The 17,449-nt window shown below is 48.0% G+C and overlaps 2 protein-coding genes across 5 annotated transcripts in view; one reads left to right on the top strand and one right to left on the bottom strand.

The window, feature by feature from the left end:
- The window catches only part of TG (thyroglobulin), a 235,215-nt gene that overhangs the window by 141,373 nt on the left and 76,393 nt on the right, over positions 1–17,449 (top strand). The window lies entirely within an intron of this gene.
- The window catches only part of SLA (Src like adaptor), a 36,615-nt gene that overhangs the window by 4,453 nt on the left and 14,713 nt on the right, over positions 1–17,449 (bottom strand). For 3 of the 4 annotated variants that reach the window (XM_061438548.1, XM_061438546.1, XM_061438545.1), the window contains 4 exons: positions 9,992–10,091; positions 9,069–9,155; positions 5,587–5,690; positions 2,755–2,886 (listed from right to left, as the gene is read on the bottom strand). In XM_061438548.1, coding sequence (XP_061294532.1) covers positions 2,755–2,886; positions 5,587–5,690; positions 9,069–9,155; positions 9,992–10,091 — 423 coding nt within the window. Of the gene's footprint in view, positions 1–2,754; positions 2,887–5,586; positions 5,691–9,068; positions 9,156–9,991; positions 10,092–15,364; positions 15,581–17,449 lie in introns of all 4 variants that reach the window. The other variant, XM_061438547.1, reaches the window with a different exon arrangement.

The following is a 17,449-nucleotide window of genomic DNA, read 5'->3' as shown; positions in this document are numbered from 1 at the left end:
ACTGAAACGACCTCACAGGTTAGGAGGCGAGGGACACCAAGTCAGACACAAAGGCGAAAGAAACCAGCAGCGGTAGAGGGCGCCTTCCTTACAAAGGTTAATGCTTAGGATGAGACATACATTTTGGCAAAGAAGAGAACTGGCACTTCTGAGCACGTAGCCTCAGCCCCATGCTGAGTGAACCTGGCAGCTGTCAGTTCAGGGAGTCCTGAACTGCTCTGGCTGTTAGTACTGTGTACCCGTTTGGGAAATGAAGAAGCCAAGGACCTTGGGGTCAAGTCATGAGCTCAAGGTCACAGCCAGTCACAGGCATGATTTTTTTTTTTTTGATCCTAATGATAATCCTGTAAGAGGCATTTTAATCCCCATTTTATAGATGCAAAAACTGAGGCTCCAAAATTATTGGCTCAGATGGTAAAGAATCTGCCTATAATTCAGGAGACCCAGATTCTATCCTTGGGTCACAGAGATCCCCTGGAGAAGGGAATGGCCACCCACTCCAGTATCCTTGCCTGGAGAATCCCATGGACAGAGGAGCCTGGCGGGCTACAGTCTATGGGGTTGCAAAGAGTTGGATATGACTAAACGATTGACACTTTCACTTCGTAGATACAGAAACTGAGGCTCCAAAATTATTAAATTCAATAATGGCAAATTTGAATAATAATAGAATTGAATCATTATGAAGTTATTAAATAATTTGCCCAAAAGCACTGGGATAATAAATACAAGTAACTCATAAAACAAGTCTGTTCACACCCCTGAGTGCATGCTTTCTCAGATTCTGCGCGTTTAGGAAGAACGTGGTGGGATGTAAATTGGCCACGTTACTCCCACCATGGGGTCCTGAAGGTACCAGGAGCCTTGCAGGGCCCCAGACCCTTTTCAGTCACTCGCAGAGGGGACTGCTGGCTTCGACCCCTGTGCTGGTGCAGTGACCCGGGGCACGTTTTTGGAGGGCGCACTTCTGTGCTGCTGTGCAATCCTCGGGGGTTCACGGCAGGAAAGCCTCGTGGACCTCCTGCTCTGTAAACATCTCTGCCGGGCCAGCATCCTTTCATGTTTGCTTTTGTCTATGCAAAACTTATGGTCGCCACACCTCTCAGATGATTCTTATTAAGAGCCAAATACCACGACCAACTTCTACTCGTGATCAGTAAAAGCTGACTGCTTCCAGGACTCCCTTCCTCTTTCATTTTTAGCTGAGCTGCTAGGTGTTCAGGTGTCGTGGGAGTAGTATTTGCTTTATCGTTTATTTTGCACCCGCCATGTGCCAAGCTCAGATAGACACGTTGCATGAGCTGTCACATTCAAGAATCGTGGCAACCACCTGTAGGTGGGGCGCTCATCCACCGTCCGTCAACAGCGGAGTAGGCTCCACGAGGTGGAGGTCTTCACCCAAGAACTCATAGAGCCCAGAGGCAAGTTTGCCCGAGGGCCTCCCGAGTGACCATTCCTTCTTCCTGACCTGCCCTTCTCACAGGCCAGGTGTGGTAACCCAGCGCCGTGGATGCCTCCTTTCACCTTGAAAGGCCCTTTAGGATCACACATCCTAAAGAATCCAGGGCGGGTTCAGACGTCCAGAACGTGGAAGGGGGAAGATGCTTGTGCGGTGAAAGCGGCTTCTGTCTTCCTTTCTCTCGCATGGCAGAAGCGGGGAGGAGGGCGCCCTCCTGGTCAGGGAACAGCGGCTCACACAGTGGCTCACTAGCAGGAGCCCACATTTATGTCCGGTGTGCTCTCATCTGCACTTTCCCTGCGCTAACTCGGTGAACTCTCACCGTGTCTTCAAGGTAGGAACACTTGGCGTCTGCCTGACACAGAGAAGAATGGGCTCAAAGGTGAACCGCCAGCCCAAGGTTGCCCAGATCTGGGATCTGAACACAAGATGGTTTCAGAGCCAGCTTTTACAAATGTAGCCACTTTTTTTTTTTTTTTAATACCATTTCTCCCTTTTCCATAGGGTGAAACTCTTAACTCCTGACCTGGCGTTCAGGTCAGTCTAACTCACAGTTCCTCTTCCGACTCTATGCACTCCACCCGTCACCTCCATCAAACCCCGCTCCGCATCCACCGTCTTGGAGGATGCTCCAGTCAGCATGGCATGCTTGGACCTGTCTCCTGGGCCCAGGAAGGACATTCAGATGAATGAAGTATAATCCCTGGTTTCTAAGAGCTTGTTGAGAAACACAAACTAGTAGACACTTAACTAGGTCACCAGGCGGAACGCCCAGAATTCTAGGGAGAAAAACACCTGGCGTGCCAGGGGAGCAGAGAAAAAACAGGCCATTCGTCTTCTACCTCCGAGGGCTTCATCATAGAGCTGGCTTCCTGTGGGCCTTGGAGGTTGATGAAGACTTTGACATGCAGAAAGGGGGAAATGAAGGGCATTTCAGAGCCAAGCCCCAGAGGCCCAAGTGTGCGACCCACTTAAGGAAGTGCAGACCATCTGTGGTTTTGACTGTAGGGGCGTCCTGATTCATTTCTCTTACAGGCAGAGAGAGGGTGAAGTTGAGGTTGGCTGGGTTTTACTTACTTAGCATTCACATTCAGTCTGTTTTAGCCTGAAATTTGCAGTCTGAATTACCAAGAAAAGAGCATTTGAAGAAGCCAGGATGAACAAGAGAGCAAAGTAAATCAGCAGGCGGGTCTAGGGGAGCAGCCTGGACTGAGTGCCTGGAGTTGGGATTGGGCGTGGGGAGGCAGTGAGCCAAGAGAGATGTCACGCGTCGGTCTTGATGGAGTGTTTCTTACCGGAATAGTGATTCACCAGATCCTCCAGGCACTGGAAGGTGAGCCTCGGAGAAATGTAATACCAGTTGTTTGGCAGACGGAAGATTCGGTAATGCTTCACCTGCCGATGTCTCACTGAGAGGGAATAAAAACCTGCAGGGAGTGGAGGACAGCTCATCACCCCAGGGCCACCAGCTAAGGAGCCCACCACCGTGGAGGCAGACCTTCTCAGCCTTGTGATACGACCATGGAACCCAGACACTCTTGTGTTTTGAGCAACAACTGCTCGAGCCTCATCTGTTTGGATGTAGCTCACTCTTTAGAATCTCTGGGAATGTATTTGAGCAGTCCAGTTGTATTAACCGTACTGCAATGCTCTTTTCTTTTTAAAATTTCTTTTCAAAAATATTCATGTATTTATTTTATCTGGCTGCACTGAGTCTCAGTTGTGGCTCATGGGATCTTTGATGCAGCATGCAGGATCTTTTTTTTTTTTTTTTAAGTTGTAGCATGCAAACTCTTAAGTTGTGTTATGTGGGATCTAGTTCCCTGAGTAGGGATGGAACCCCGCCCATTGGGAGCATGGAGCAGAATGTTGGGTGAGTGTCTGCACCTCTCTTAGCCTCCATTTCCTCAAATGGAAAGTGAGAGAACTGGGCTTAGGTCATGTGTAAGGGTTCTTGGGCTTCCCTGGTGGCTCAGATGGTAAAGAATCTGCCTGCAGTGCATTAGATGTGGGTTCATTCCCTGGATTGGGAAGATCCCCTGGAGTAGGAAATAGCAACCCACTCCAGTATTCTTGCCTGGAAATTTCCATGGACAGAGAAGCCTGGTGGGATACAGTCCACGGGGTCGCAAAGAGTCGGACACGACTGAGTCTCACACATACACACACACACACACACACACACACACACACACACACACAGGGGTCCTTCTTGCTCTGTCTTCCAGGAGGGAAAAGACTCACAAGGCAGTGAGTGGGGAGGGACACTGCGTGTACTAAGTTTTGGCTTGCATATGCGGGGTCAGGGGCTGAGCTATTTCATAGCAACCTCTCTGTTGATTCTCAGAAAGACCCTGGGAGGTATTGTCCTCAGATACCGTTACAGCTGGAGAAACTGAGACTCAGGGCAAGCAGTGCGATGGCTGGAGGCATGCAGCTCAGGAGTGGCCGCCCCGAGGCAAGTGGGACCTTCGTCCTCCTGGAGCAGGCCTCTCTAGTGGCCAGCATCCCTTGCTCTCCCAGGCCCGCCCTCTGCATCGGTTCAGTGTGCGTCTTCCGGTAGTGGCAACAGGACAGCAGCCGTTCAAGAGCTGCAGGTGGAAACTTACGAGAACTTTGCATGCCCGAGGGAGCAGAGCCTGCCGCCCCCACCCAGGCTGCCGCTCGGTCTGCTTTTAGATCAGCTCTGGCAGCTACACTTGGGGTCCTTCCACCCCCACCCCCTGACCCTGCCTGGGCCTGGGTCTCCTGCCTCAGGAGACCCCCTGGGACCCGCACAGGAAGTTTTGCCTCTGCTTTGCTTTTGCTCTCACCCTGCATATTTAGGTTTTTTAAGAAAAAAGGTTGGTCCTGGATTCTTCATTATATCACACAGAAGGTCCCTGCTTCCCCAGAGGAAAGCTGACGCTCATTTTACTGGAAGGTTCCATCCAGTACCAGGTACCTCTGGTGCTTAATAAGCGCATGGGAGATAGTCTCAGAAACCACATTGTCTGTTCTTTGATGGTGGGTGTACAAGAAACAGGCTGAGATCTTGGAGCTATTTTCTATATTCAAGAAGTTAATATTAATTCTCAGTTAGTCTGAGTAACCCCCAGCTATTAATGTTTGGCTTCTGTGTTTATGCATACTCTATTCCAGACTTCCCTTGTAGGGCTTCCCTTGTAGCTCAGCTGGTAAAGAATCTGCCTGTAATGTAGGAGACCCAGGTTTGATCCCTGGGTCGGGAAGATCCCCTGGAGGAGGAAATGGCAACCTACTCCAGTATTCTTGCCTGAAGAATCCCACGGACAGAGGAGGCTGGCAGGCTACTGTCCATGGGGTCATAAGAGTTGAACACGACTTAGTGAACTAAACCACCACCACCTATTCCAGACACCTGCCAAACACGTTCCCATTGTTAATCCCATGCTATAGAGAAAGGAAAAGAGGCTTAGAGAGAGGAGGTGACTTCTTAGTGATTCATACAGGCCAAACTAGAGTTGGAGACTCTTGTTTTGAACCATGGCAAAGCCCGGCTATTTCTTTTTCACTGAATTACTTAGTGCGTAGGATGTATGAAAATTACAGTGGTGAAGGCCATAGTGAATCTGCTCGTCCCAATCCTCTTAGCTGCCTGATTTCATTGTAGAGCACAGCAGGGACTAAGATTGAAGGTCCACTGTGTCGTGAGAGCACAACATATTATTACATTTGAATCACACCACAATCTCACAAGGAAGGGGTTTTCTCTGTGTTTCACAGATGAGAAAACTGAGGTCAGAGAAGTACACGACTTGCCCCAGTCACAGAGCTTTGCAGCCCATGTCCTGTCTGGCCCGGGCACTGCCCACGGGCATTTTCATCTTTTCTCAGCTGTTGGGAAATTCTGCAGTGGTAGTCTGCCAGGCCTGGCGTGGGTCAAAGCCTGAGCCAGTGCCCCACCAGCTCCCTGTGGCCTGGCTCTAGTGCCCCAGTTTCGGTGCTGGCCACACTGCCAGTATATGGGCTTCTGGGAGCTCACCGCATGGGTCGATTCGCGTGCATCGTGGGAGGGAGGGAACCTGAGCCGGGTGATGCATGAGTCAGCCCAGAGCAAAGCTTGTTTTTTGACCCCCGCATGGAAGGATGGGTTCAAGGCTGCTCACCTTTCTTGGTCTCACTCTCTCTGATCATGAACGAGCCGATCTTTGTGTCCGGCAGCTGCAGCAGCTCCTCAGCCTTGTCTCTGCCCAGCCCTTCAAACAGCCAACTGGGGACAAGAAAGACAGCCATGAGTACCCTGAATGTACCCTCCCCATCAAAAGATAGGAGGGATGCAGAAATGATCCAGGTCCAGCTAACATAAAACCCGCTGTTGGGATTTAAAAAACAAACAAAAAAAAGATCAAGGCAATCAATGGCTCATTCATTCATTCTTTTAATCTTTCAAATAGTTCCTGAGTACCCACTGAAAGGCAGGTGTTACATTGAATAATGACACGGAGAGGCACACAGCATCTTTCTCATCCTGTTTCTCAAATGCCAGCTGCATGGTACCCAATTCTGTATTATATAAAAGCATCTTAAAACATGAAAAGGGACCTTTCTGGCAGTTTATTTAATGTCTATGTTCCTTGTACTCTGACTACTCAGTTCCTCCATCCACGGGGGCAGGGACCGTGCTTGTCGTTTGGAGTTTTGTCTTGCTCACCTGGGTGTCCAGGTTATTAAGCTTGGTATATAGCCATGAAAGAATGAGTCAACATGAGAAAGAAAGAAAATGAAAGAAATGGCGGTGCCTAATTTTACCACCTGACACCCCACCCTGCATACATTCTATTTCCTCCTGTTTTCTCCTTTTCAACACGTTTTTAAACTCAGTTGTCATTGTATGATGCATTTCCGTGCCTTTTTCTTCACTTCACTGTTAAAAATAAAACGGTTATAATACTGTAGCCCAGCTTTCCAATGGAATGTTCACCTTCAGAGGAGAGCGGGCACTTTGAACATGCTTTAGAAAGCAGCTGGGGGCACAAAGGAATCTGTGTTCTGGGGTGAAGGGCCCTGACTGGTTTTGCAGAACCACAGTTAGCAGTTGGCTGCTGTGTATTTGGAAGCAATCATCCATTCCTTCTCAATTGATGCTGGGTTTCAGCGAACGGGCCCTGGCTTTTGATCACGTCTGGATGAGCGAGTGTTGTGGGAGTCTTAACACTCCACTGTTTCTCACCCTTTGATATTCCCCGTGGCATGAACGCAGGCCATTGGCAGGGCTGGCTGAGGCTTCCCGCCACGTGTGAGAAACCCGAAGACATAATGTCGGATACCACTTTACTTATGTGCTGGTCTCCAAGAGTGCTCTTATTGGTAAGATCATGGTGATGCCATGTTGGGCCAAATATTTCAACTGTTCCCTTAGTTCTCCGTGATGCGTGGCCTATTAGTTTGTTTTAGCGTAAGTGATAAACATTCATCATTTCAAGTCCTTTCATGAAATTCCACTTATAAAAATGAAGATAATAAAACAATGGCAATAACGACATCCATGCATGAATACTAATTATGGGCCCACACCGTGTCATGCACTTGACATCCAACCTTTGTATCAACCACCTAAGGTCAAGAGCATACTCTCTGTCTCACTGATGAGGATGCTGAGGGTCAGCGTGATTAAGTAATTTGTTGAAGTGACCCATCCGTGGAGTAGGAAATGGCAACCCACTCCAGTATGCTTGCCTGGGAAATCGCATGGACAGAGGAGCCTGGCAGTTGCAGCCCCTGGGGTCACAAAGAATTGAATTCGACTGAGCAACTGGGCACCCACATCACAGTGGGCACTGCTAAACTAGGCTGCATTTTTCCAATTCCGTGACCACCATGGTGCACCCCCTCTCTTCCTGCTCTGTGTTTGTACCTGTAATAATGGAAACTCTGTAGGGTCAGAATTACATCTTACTCGTCTGGGTTCTTCAGCCCCCGTCCCTACTCATGCCGGCATTGAGCACTGCCTCTTCACCATGAAGGTGCTGATGGCTGATGGCTGAGTGCATGGATGGATCAATGACACACAGCTGATCAGAGTTACATGACTCAGGTCTCTTTCAGGACATAACTCTCATAGCCACCACCACCCCTCCTCTGCTCAGCTTTGTCATCCTCAGCACAGGGACAACTCTTGATATTCATCATCAGAATCAGTAACGCTGAATGAAATGCACTGGGTTCCACGCTTCAAAAAACTTAGGCAGTTTGCTCTCCTTCCCCAAGTAAGCGGGTGGCTTATAGAGTCTTTCTCTGACTGTAAGGAAGTTATTTCTGGACCCCTCAAGTGAAAAGTGGAGTTCCTTTCTCCTGTCCTATATGCCAAGTTCTGGCCTTGGTAGCTGGACAGATGAGGAGACTGTGGTTCGTGGAGGCTGAGGAATTTTTTTCCAAGGCCCCACAGTGGAAGGCAGACTGAGCCACACCTGTCCTGGCTGGGGTGTGCTGGCCACCAGGGCCACCTGTTATGTCCCGTGGCCTCTTCTGTATGACTGCAGGGGAGAGAAACATCTTGCTTTCTCATCTGCATGCTTTATTATTTAAAGGGGCTCTTTTCTGCTTGACTTCTCCACTTGTCAAGGTGGGTGTGTAAGCATTTTTGGCAGCATGTTCTCCGTATGTTGGATATGATTTGATAAGAATGTGGCTGGTCTGTATTGAGTGGGTTTTTCCCAGGTGGTTCAGTGGTAGAGAATCCAGCCGATAATGCAGGAGACTCAGGAGACATGAGTTTGATCCCTGGGTTGGGAAGATCCCCTGGAGGAGAAAATGGCAACCCACTCCAGTATTCTTGCCTGGAGAATCCCATGGAGGGAGAAACCTGGTGGGCTACCATTCATAGGCTCATTAAGAGTTGGACATGACTGAGCACCCATGCACCCACAGTATGTGCTGAGTAACTGGTGGTAACACCACGCCCAGTTCCAAGAATCTGTGTGTTATCCTCTCTCATTCTCCTAACAGCCCCAGACTCTGGTCTCATTACTATAGATCATTATTCCTATCATTCTATACTACAATCTCAATTTAATGAGTGGGGATAGGAAGCTGATACTTGCCCACTCTCATACAGCCACTAAGTGACAGTCTCTGGATTTGTGCCTCAGATTGGCTGACTTTCATCTGCTGCCTCTTGTGATCACAGTTCCTGAATCCTTATTGCTATAGCAACATCACATTATACCTGCGAGGTCCGTTATTCATCTTCCTAATGGAGAAATTGAGTCTCAGAGAGAGAAAGGGTTAACCCAAGGACACTTTTGTCCTTAGAGACTGAGCTAAGATTAGAAGTGACCCTACTGAACTAACACCTTCCTTTCCTGTGTGCCCTGCTGGGATCTCTCTCTGCACTCTCATAGAAATGAAATTTAGTCACTCAGTCATATCCAACTTTTTGTAACCCCACCAGGCTCCTCTGTTCATGAAATTCACCAGGCAAGAATACTGGAGTGGGTAGCCTTTCCCTTCTCCAGGGGATCTTCCCAACCCAGGGACTGAACCCAGGTCTCCTGCATGGCAGGCAGATTCTATACTGTTTGAGCCACAGGGAAGCCCACACTCTCATAGAGATCGTGCTTTGTTGATGCTATTTTAGAAATGTACTCACCCATGGTAAACTCTGGCCACGCATATTCCAGGAATGTAACTTTCTCGACCGGTGCTAAGAGAGATGGCTTTCCACCAGCCCCCTTCACTAGAAGGATAAGAACAAATAGAAAAGAGTGACTGGGGAAGTGGTGAGTGATTTAATGAATGAACAGAATAACCAGATTTAATCCCAGGTGTGTTGGGATGTTCCTTTTTTAAGGTCTGCCCTTGGCCACATTAACTAGACTTTTCTTCCTACGAAAATTTAGTTTTTGAGTATATCCCCCCATTTTGATCTAAACAGAAAGTCTTCCCATGTGCTGGCAATAGCCACCTTTCAGGGATCAGCAGCTGATGTTTCTAGCTTATCTTCCATGGTTGGAGGCTTTTTAAAAAATAAATGTTTACTCTGCTGAATTAGACCCTGAGATGTAACCAAGTTTCACATGTCTACATCAGTGAGGATCTAAATAAAAGGGGCTCAGAGCCCCTATGTCTTCTATAGCCTTTTTCAAATCTAAAAGAGACAACAGGTCAGAAGGCAATACTTTTCTGTTTATCATCAGAAGTTGGTTTTTTTTTTTCCCCCAGATTCCTGAGTCCTCTTCCTGAGTCTGCATTAATGTATAACCTCAACCTTGCCCTTGTTGGGGGGAGATGAGGCCAACATAAGAAAGAGAAGCTGGATCGTAAAGGGTCTCAAAAGCCAAGTTAAGAAATTTCAGTTTTATCCATTGGGCAACTGGGAGCCAGGGAAAGTTTTAGAGCACCAGCAGCAGTCAGGAGGATTAAGCCTGGAGGCCCGCTGTTTGGGCCAACGTTCTCAGCTCACAACAGGACCAGGGCCCATGGGGAACTGGACAACCATAGAGAAAATCTAACAACTCCCACCAGCGTCGAGTTCTTCGGGGGCATCATAGAAGTTTTGGAAAGCTCACTCACTCAGAAATCACGCGCAGTTTCTCCCCACGGCGAAATATTGGGGGGCTGATGTCAGGAGACGGGTAGTCGCTCAGCACAGCCAGAAAGTCACTGTCTAGTTCTGGGGAAACAAAACCAAGGTGGGGGCAGAGGTGAGACCTTCCTGGGGACTTCGCAGCAAAAGGCAGCTGATTGTTTTGAAATAGCAATTTTCAGTTGGTCCTCCTCTCTTCAGGAATGGTGAGTCAGGTGACCTACTCTCCTGCTCATTCTTGCCCTGATCTGGACATTTTCCTCTGGGAAATGGGGATGCGGAGGTCTTTGAGCTGAGGTCACAAGGTCTGACTCCAGGGTGTTCCCTGGTGTCTACTGATCCATATACTCCTGAGCAAGTCCTGGAATGCCTAGTAGCCTCCATTTTCCCATCTTTAAAATGGGGCTAATAACTCCTCTTTCCAGGATTTTTGTGAGATAAGATGAAAGTATATAGCAAGACCTATGAATGATGAGATGCTGTGAAAACATCCTGTCTTATTACCATGGCTTCAGGTACCCTCCTTGGGGCTTGCGAGTTCCACATCTGCAACTTATTGAGGTGGGGTATCAGGGTTAGGCCCCATGAGTTCTGGGGACCCACCAGGACCAAGAGGTTATTAACTCTGAAACTCAACAAATCCCTTCTTCCCCATAGCATGTCAGGTGCCAAGTCAGAAATCGACTTAACAGGGACCTTTGCTGGTGGGGAGGTAGGAAAAAAATGAAGTACTCATCATACATATGTTGAAAGTAATTCTGGTGCAGTTTTGAAAAGGAAAGCATGCTCTTTGGTTCATTCTGGCTGAGGTTAGTACGGCTTACTGTAGACTAAAGAGAGACTGACAGCATGTGTGTTTGCTTTTGGTCACTAAGCAAAGCCTTGTTTCACAGCCTTAGTGATTTGCCATAATTCAGGTGTCTTAGCTATAGGGTAATATCAGGGTACATTTTTGGGGAAAAAGCATATCCTACAGACTGGAAGACTCTGATGCTGGGAAAGATTGAGGGCAGGAGGAGAAGCAGGCAGCAGAGGATGGGATGGTTGCATGGCATCCCCGACCCAGTGGACATGAGTTTGAGCAAACTCCGGGAGACAGTAAAGGACAGGGAAGCCTGGCGTGCTGCAGTCCATGGGGTTGCAAAGAGTCAGACATGATTCAGTGACTGAACAATAACAACAGCAAATTGGCAAAGATAGTTATTGTTTGCTGTGATGTCGCATTTATTAGTCTGCTTGCTGGCTGGGCATCTGAACTCAAAAGTCTAGGTAACATGCTATTTATTCATTCATTCATTCACCAATTATTTATTGAGCCACTACTGTGGGCCAAGCATAGTGAACAAAGCAAGCCAAGTCTCCCTGCTGACATGGAGCTCATATTCTAGAGAATACAACAGTCATGGAAGGAGGGGTCATTCCCTGCCTCGTTCACCCCAGGCAGGCTTGGGGACCACCTTCTAGGATCTAGAGGTCCTCATGCTGGAACCTCTAGCCCCTGTCCCTTACAGCCCATCTGTCCTGTAGTCTCCAACTCACATAGTCCCCATCAGACTAAGTTGAAAGAGAGCTTAAGTACAAGGATGAGTAAGAATAAATGAGAAATGAGTGATGGCCGTGGAATAGTGTCCTCAGATGGACTGTTCACTTGGGGAAGCTGAGTCATACACAACACACCCTGTAAGAGCAAGCATCCCTGTGTGTGAGATGGAAACCAAAAGTGACTCATGGTGGCCGTGGTCACTGGAGTGGGGGAGGGCTCATGAGAAGGCTGACCTGTGAGGTCTCTGACCCTCCCTGCACCTGTGGGGAGTCCTCTGTCACACTCTGCTTTGCTGAATCAAGAAAGAGCTCTTCCCTTGTGCAGCCCAGACCCGGTTCAGTAATTCGGGGCAGTGCTACAGTTGGACTTCATGCCCAAAGTCCCGAGTTCTAACAGGGGGTAGAGCCAGACTCGGTGGGCCATGAAACCCCTGCAGATCTGGAGGTCCTCTTTAAGAAAAAGGGCACGAAATTGCAGGTAGAATGTTAGGTAGGGGGCTGAGGAAGGCATCGTGCCAGGAAGCCAGGCCCGGTGCATAAGGTTTGTCCAGATGCTGGTAAATCGTCCTGGTTTTGAGGCTGATTCGCAGCTCTGAGTGTGGTCACATTTTCCCCTCCAGGATGTGGGTTACTCTGGAAAATGAGGGGTTGGAAAATGCCTTCATGACGGAAATCTGTTCCTCTTAGATTGACAGCCGCCAACTATGGAAGGACCACTTAGTAATAGGGTCTCCACTGCCTGCGATGCTCTGAGATGGGCTGTTGTGTTTTTCCCAGCTGGCCAGATTACCCATCCGCAAAGCCAGTCAACAGGCTGTTCCCTCCACCTGGACCACACTCTGCTCTCCCCTCTCTCATCCCCGCCACCTCTGTCGACTCAGAGGTCACCTGCTGCTCAGGAGCCCAGCCTTCCTGGGGTCCTGCTTCTCCGGCTCTGGGCTTTGCCTTTGAGGCAGTGAGCTGGGGTTGTATGTGTTGTATGTGTGACCATCAGGGAATGGCCATGAACTCCAGGAGGAGCAGTCTTGTGGACCCAGCCTGGGATCCTCAAGGCAGGTTTATCAAACGAACACGTGAGGAGGTCCTGACGCTACGAGGCCTTGAAAACTGCCGTCGTGCTGAGCTTTTTAAAGCGTCCTAGAGAAGGGAGCCTGATTTGTGGCAAGCAGGATGGTCGGGGGTGGGGGTGGGGTGCCGCAACCAGACCGTTTTGAAAAAGAAGCGTGAAAATGAGATGCGCGGCTTTGCTATCTGTGACAGCAGTGGAACCTGGAAACAAGCTGTATGTCTACAAGAGGAGCCGGGGCTTTGATCTCTGATTCAAGATTAAGGCTGTGGAACAGAGCAACCGTCTTTTCTTAATGCTAAAAACAGAAACAAAAACAAAATCCCTTTACAAAAAAATTGTTTCAAGGAGGGGAAAACAGGCTTCAGGGGCTGGAGGGTTTCAATTTCACAATAACAGAGTTGAGTGTCCTGTGGAATTTCCGTAGTAATGATGTTTTTCGATAGCTATGACACTTAAACATCACTGAGAAACTTTGAGTTCGAGCTCTGGCTTCAAGGTTATGGCCCTTGCTTGGTCTTTTGCGAGGGGTTTTAGGTCCACCCCATCGCCTTATTTCCCCAGCGCTGGAAAAACAGAAGGCAAAGTCAGAGGGAGATAGAGTTTGGTTTGTACTTTTGTGGGAAGGGCAGCCTTTTTAAGTAAGGTCTGGGGCTAGAATCACACCTAAGTCTCCATGAACTTTGGTCCCTATGGTGAAATTAATGCAAAATAGGAAACTTAAGTTTGCTCATAAAGCTCAAACAGGATTATGGACTTCTGTAGTCCCTAGCTTTGTGGAGAGCAGAGAGTTTGAATTAAGTCAGATAAATGAAGGATACAGGGAAGAGTTGCTCAGAGGAAGCAGACAGGATTATTGCAGACTCAAGATAAGGAACCGAATTAAGTGATGAGATGCATGCTGGGCAGACAAAGGAGAAATCCAGGGAGAGCTTTCAGAAGAGAGGACTGGCTTTGAAATCAATCAGACCGGGCTTAAATTCCACCTCCTCTGCATAATTGCTCTGTGAGTTGGGGAGAGATTTATTTTTAACTCATCTGAGCTTGATTTCTTCATGTATTAAAATGGGAACTACTACACTGGAACTCTCGGATCGGGTTAGGATTTATGAGGAAGTATATGAAAAGAGCCTGCCTCAGTCAGTGGTAGCTGGTATCGTGTTTATGGCAGGGGGTGAGGTTATCATTCTGTTGTGATCCCAGGCCAGTCTCAGCTAGTAGTGTTCTGAATTTTGCAAAACCTCAAGTCCCGTAAATTTAAAAATATTCTTATCTTCTAAAAATAAACGCCATTTGGTGAGAACAGAAGATGCAGTTCAAGAGACCAAATATTTGCTGATAGCTGAACGCAAAAATGAGTCAGATTAAACACACTGTACAAAACTGTAAAATAGGAAATGAATCCAAAAGCGGAAGGAGACCGAGGCAGAACTTACTAGACACAAATATTACTTGGTCACAAGAGGACAGGTCCTTTTTTTGCATTATTATTCCTTAGAGTAGCATTATCATTCATTTTTTTGTTTGGTTTTCAATTGTATAAACAAGTACAATTTATGGATGTGTAGGTTTAGTAAATCCTAACCACAAGGCTAAATTTACAATATTAATAGTCTTGGAGACATAACTAGTTACTATAAAGAGTATCTGTGCTTTTTTGCATTTCAATACAAACTAATTTTGTACTATATGAATTTCAGTGGCCTTAGCCATTGAGAGAAATCCATGTTAATTAGCTGCATAGGAAAATTACAGTCCAAGTGCAAAAAAAGTTTTAGTTTATTTGGCTGCATTTGGTCTTGGTTGCAGTATGAAGAATCTTTTAATTGTGGCATGTGGGGTCAGTCTAGTTCACTGACCAGGGATCAAACCCAGGGCCCTGCATTGAGATCCCTGAGTCTTTGCCACCGGACCACCAGGTAAGGCCTGTCACTTCTTTTAAAGTGCAGAAAGCCTTTAGTAGATCCCATGTATAACTATCTTGCAAAAGCAGGCATTCTTTACTTTCTTGGCTCCAATACAACACGATAAATATATGGAACATATATTCTTATTTGGGCTTCCCTGATAGCTCAGTTGATAAAGAATCCGCCTGCAATGCGGGAGACCCACCCCAGTTCGATTCCTGGGTCGGGAAGATCCCCTGGAGAAGGGATAGGCTACCCACTCCACTATTCTTGGGCTTCCCTGGTGGCTCAGCTGATAAAGAATCTGCCTGCAATGCAAAAGACCTGGGTTCAATCCCTGGGTTGGGAAGATTCCCCTGGAGAAAGGAAAGGCTACCCACTGCAATATTCTGGCCTGGAGAATCACATGGACTGTATAGTCCATGGGGTCGCAAGGCGTCGGACACGTCTGAGTGACTTTCACTTTCATCTTCTTATTTAAAAGGTGAAGAAAACAAGGCTGGAGGAGTTTCAGAAACATGTTCAAGGGAGAGCATGGGGGTTGCCAGGCTCATGGTGAGGTCACGAAGCTGCTTTGCTCCTTTTGGGACTTAGTTACCAAGTTCTGCCCAGTTGACCTTTGACTCATGATGAACTTGGACAAAAGCTGATTTAACTGTGGCTTCAGAATTGACACAAAGCTACTCAGTGCAGATGGCGGGACAGGAGTTAACCAATTTAGTGAGCTCAGCTTCTTGTTTTGCATTCCCTTGAGTCATGTTCAAACTCATGGCCTTTGCAGGAGTCAATGAAGGTCTTACTTTTAGTTATCTTTCACAGGAAACACCCCTGGCCCCAACACACACCTAAATAACGAGACAGGCTGGGCAGAGCGGCCTGATAGCAGGTATGCCGAGTCCTCTTGGTCATCACGGGACACTTGTGCCTGTGGATCCTTTGTAACGGGCTGGAAAGCGGGACCCGATGGCTCAGAGAAGTTTTGACTTCTCTGTCGATTAGATGGGCAAGTGTGGGACTGAGCAGACTCTGAGGCTCTCGGATGGGACATCAAGGTGGAGAGTCTTGCCAAAAAAACACAACCAGCAAGTTGAGGGCCTAGTTTCAGAACCAGGTAACCTAATAGCAGCGGTCACAGACTCTTGACTGCCCGCTCTCCTGGTCACAGCTGAGCACCACCTACGCTGCGTGCTTGCTGAGTCACTGCAGTCGTGTCCAAGTCTGGGGACCCCATGGACTGCAGCCCGCCAGGCTCCTCTGTCCATGGGGATTCTCCAGGCAACAGTACTGGAGTGGGTTGCCATGCCCTCCTCCAGGGGATCTTCCCAACCCAGAGACTGAACCTGGGTCTCCTGCATTGCAGGCAGACCCTTTACCATCTGAGCCACCAGGGAACTCCTTGTATGCTGGAACACTAGCCCTCTGAGCCTAGTGTTTTGTTTTTTTTTTTAATGTTAATTTACTTAAAAAAATCTTTAATCCCATTCTAAGCAATGTGAAGTCAGGGTTGATGGGTTGGTCATAATTTACATGGTATCCATGAAATGTACAAATAATACACGTTCAGTGTAAAAGTTGAATGATGTTCGTCCTAAAGCCATCATATGTACCGGCAGTGGAGTCAGTGAGACCGGGTGGGAAATGTGCCTCTAGTCAGAGATCTGGCATGCGTTTCTGTCTGTCTTTCACAAGGCCACTTGAGTGTCTGTGTCATTTGATCTGGTGACCACACTGTCCGTCATCCTAGGGAACACCTGTCCTTTTAGTAAGTCCATCCCCTCCAGGCATATAATGTCAGGGTGGTGGGGGAACTCTAGACTCAGGCCACTGGCTTCCCAAATCCCAGCCGTATGGCCTAGGGCAAGCAACTGAACCATCTCATCCCTCAGTTTCCTCAGCTGCCAAGTGGAGATGCTAATAGGGATGAACCTTAGCTCTAGGTGAGAATCCAGAGTTGATGTGTCTAAAGCATGTGGCCTCATGACTGATGCATATAAGCACCAAGTAACTTGAATTTCCCCTTTTTACAAACAAGGACAGAGAGACACGAGGGAGACAGGCTGGCTTCTCCTCTCTTGCTCCTTGCATGCTGGTGCAGCATCAGGTCTGTGGTCTGCAAGCTTTAGGCAGCTTAAGAGGCACCAGGAGGTTTGCAGGAAATCAGGCATGCTGTCCCCTCCCACCATCCCTGGATTCTGATGAGCAGGTCTAGAGTGGGGCCCCAAAATGTGAATTTTTAAAGTTATTTATTTATTTGGCTGTGTCTGGTTTTCGCTGTGACGTGTGAACGGTTAGTTGGGGCACGTGGGAACTAGTGCCCTGACCAGGGATTGAACCTGGGTCCCCTACACTGGGAGGATGGAGTCTTAGCTACTGGACCACCAGGAAAGCCCGGAATCTGCATTTGTGATGGTTACCCAGAGGATCGAGGCAGGTGGTCTGAGCACCACTCACTGAGAAGTAGTCCCCTGCCTCTGAGACCGCCTGCCCCTTCTTCCTCCCCAGAGCCCCACCCGCCCCTCTTTCCACCCACCTGGGCAGCACTCCTGATGCTATGTAAATGCACAGTTTAGCATTCTTTCCACCTTGCAGAGACTGTCTGGGTTTGTGTTACCACCTCTGCCAGTGAGATCTCACTTTAGGTCAGGGCAGTAAGAAAGTTAGAAACAGGGAGGGGAAAAAGATCACAGCAAGGTAACTGAATTCTCTTGTTAGGGTGGAAATATGCCATTTCCTAGCTCTCTGGGAGTTCCCTGGGTCTTACTTAACTTTGTTCCACCTGCCTCTGGCCCCAAACTGAAGTCTGAACCATGCATAGAATTTGCAGAGAAAATGAGCTCGTTGGGATGCTTTGGGAACAAGTCACGGAATCCCCACTTTAAAACTTTTTCCGGGGCGGGGGGTAGGGCAGGGGGGAATGCCGTTTAGACACA

This window comes from Bos javanicus, chromosome 14 (genome assembly GCF_032452875.1).
Source record: "Bos javanicus breed banteng chromosome 14, ARS-OSU_banteng_1.0, whole genome shotgun sequence".
NCBI lineage: Eukaryota > Metazoa > Chordata > Mammalia > Artiodactyla > Bovidae > Bos > Bos javanicus.
The sequence above is the reverse complement of the archived record's forward strand: the minus strand, read 5'-3'. Positions and strand labels throughout refer to the sequence as shown.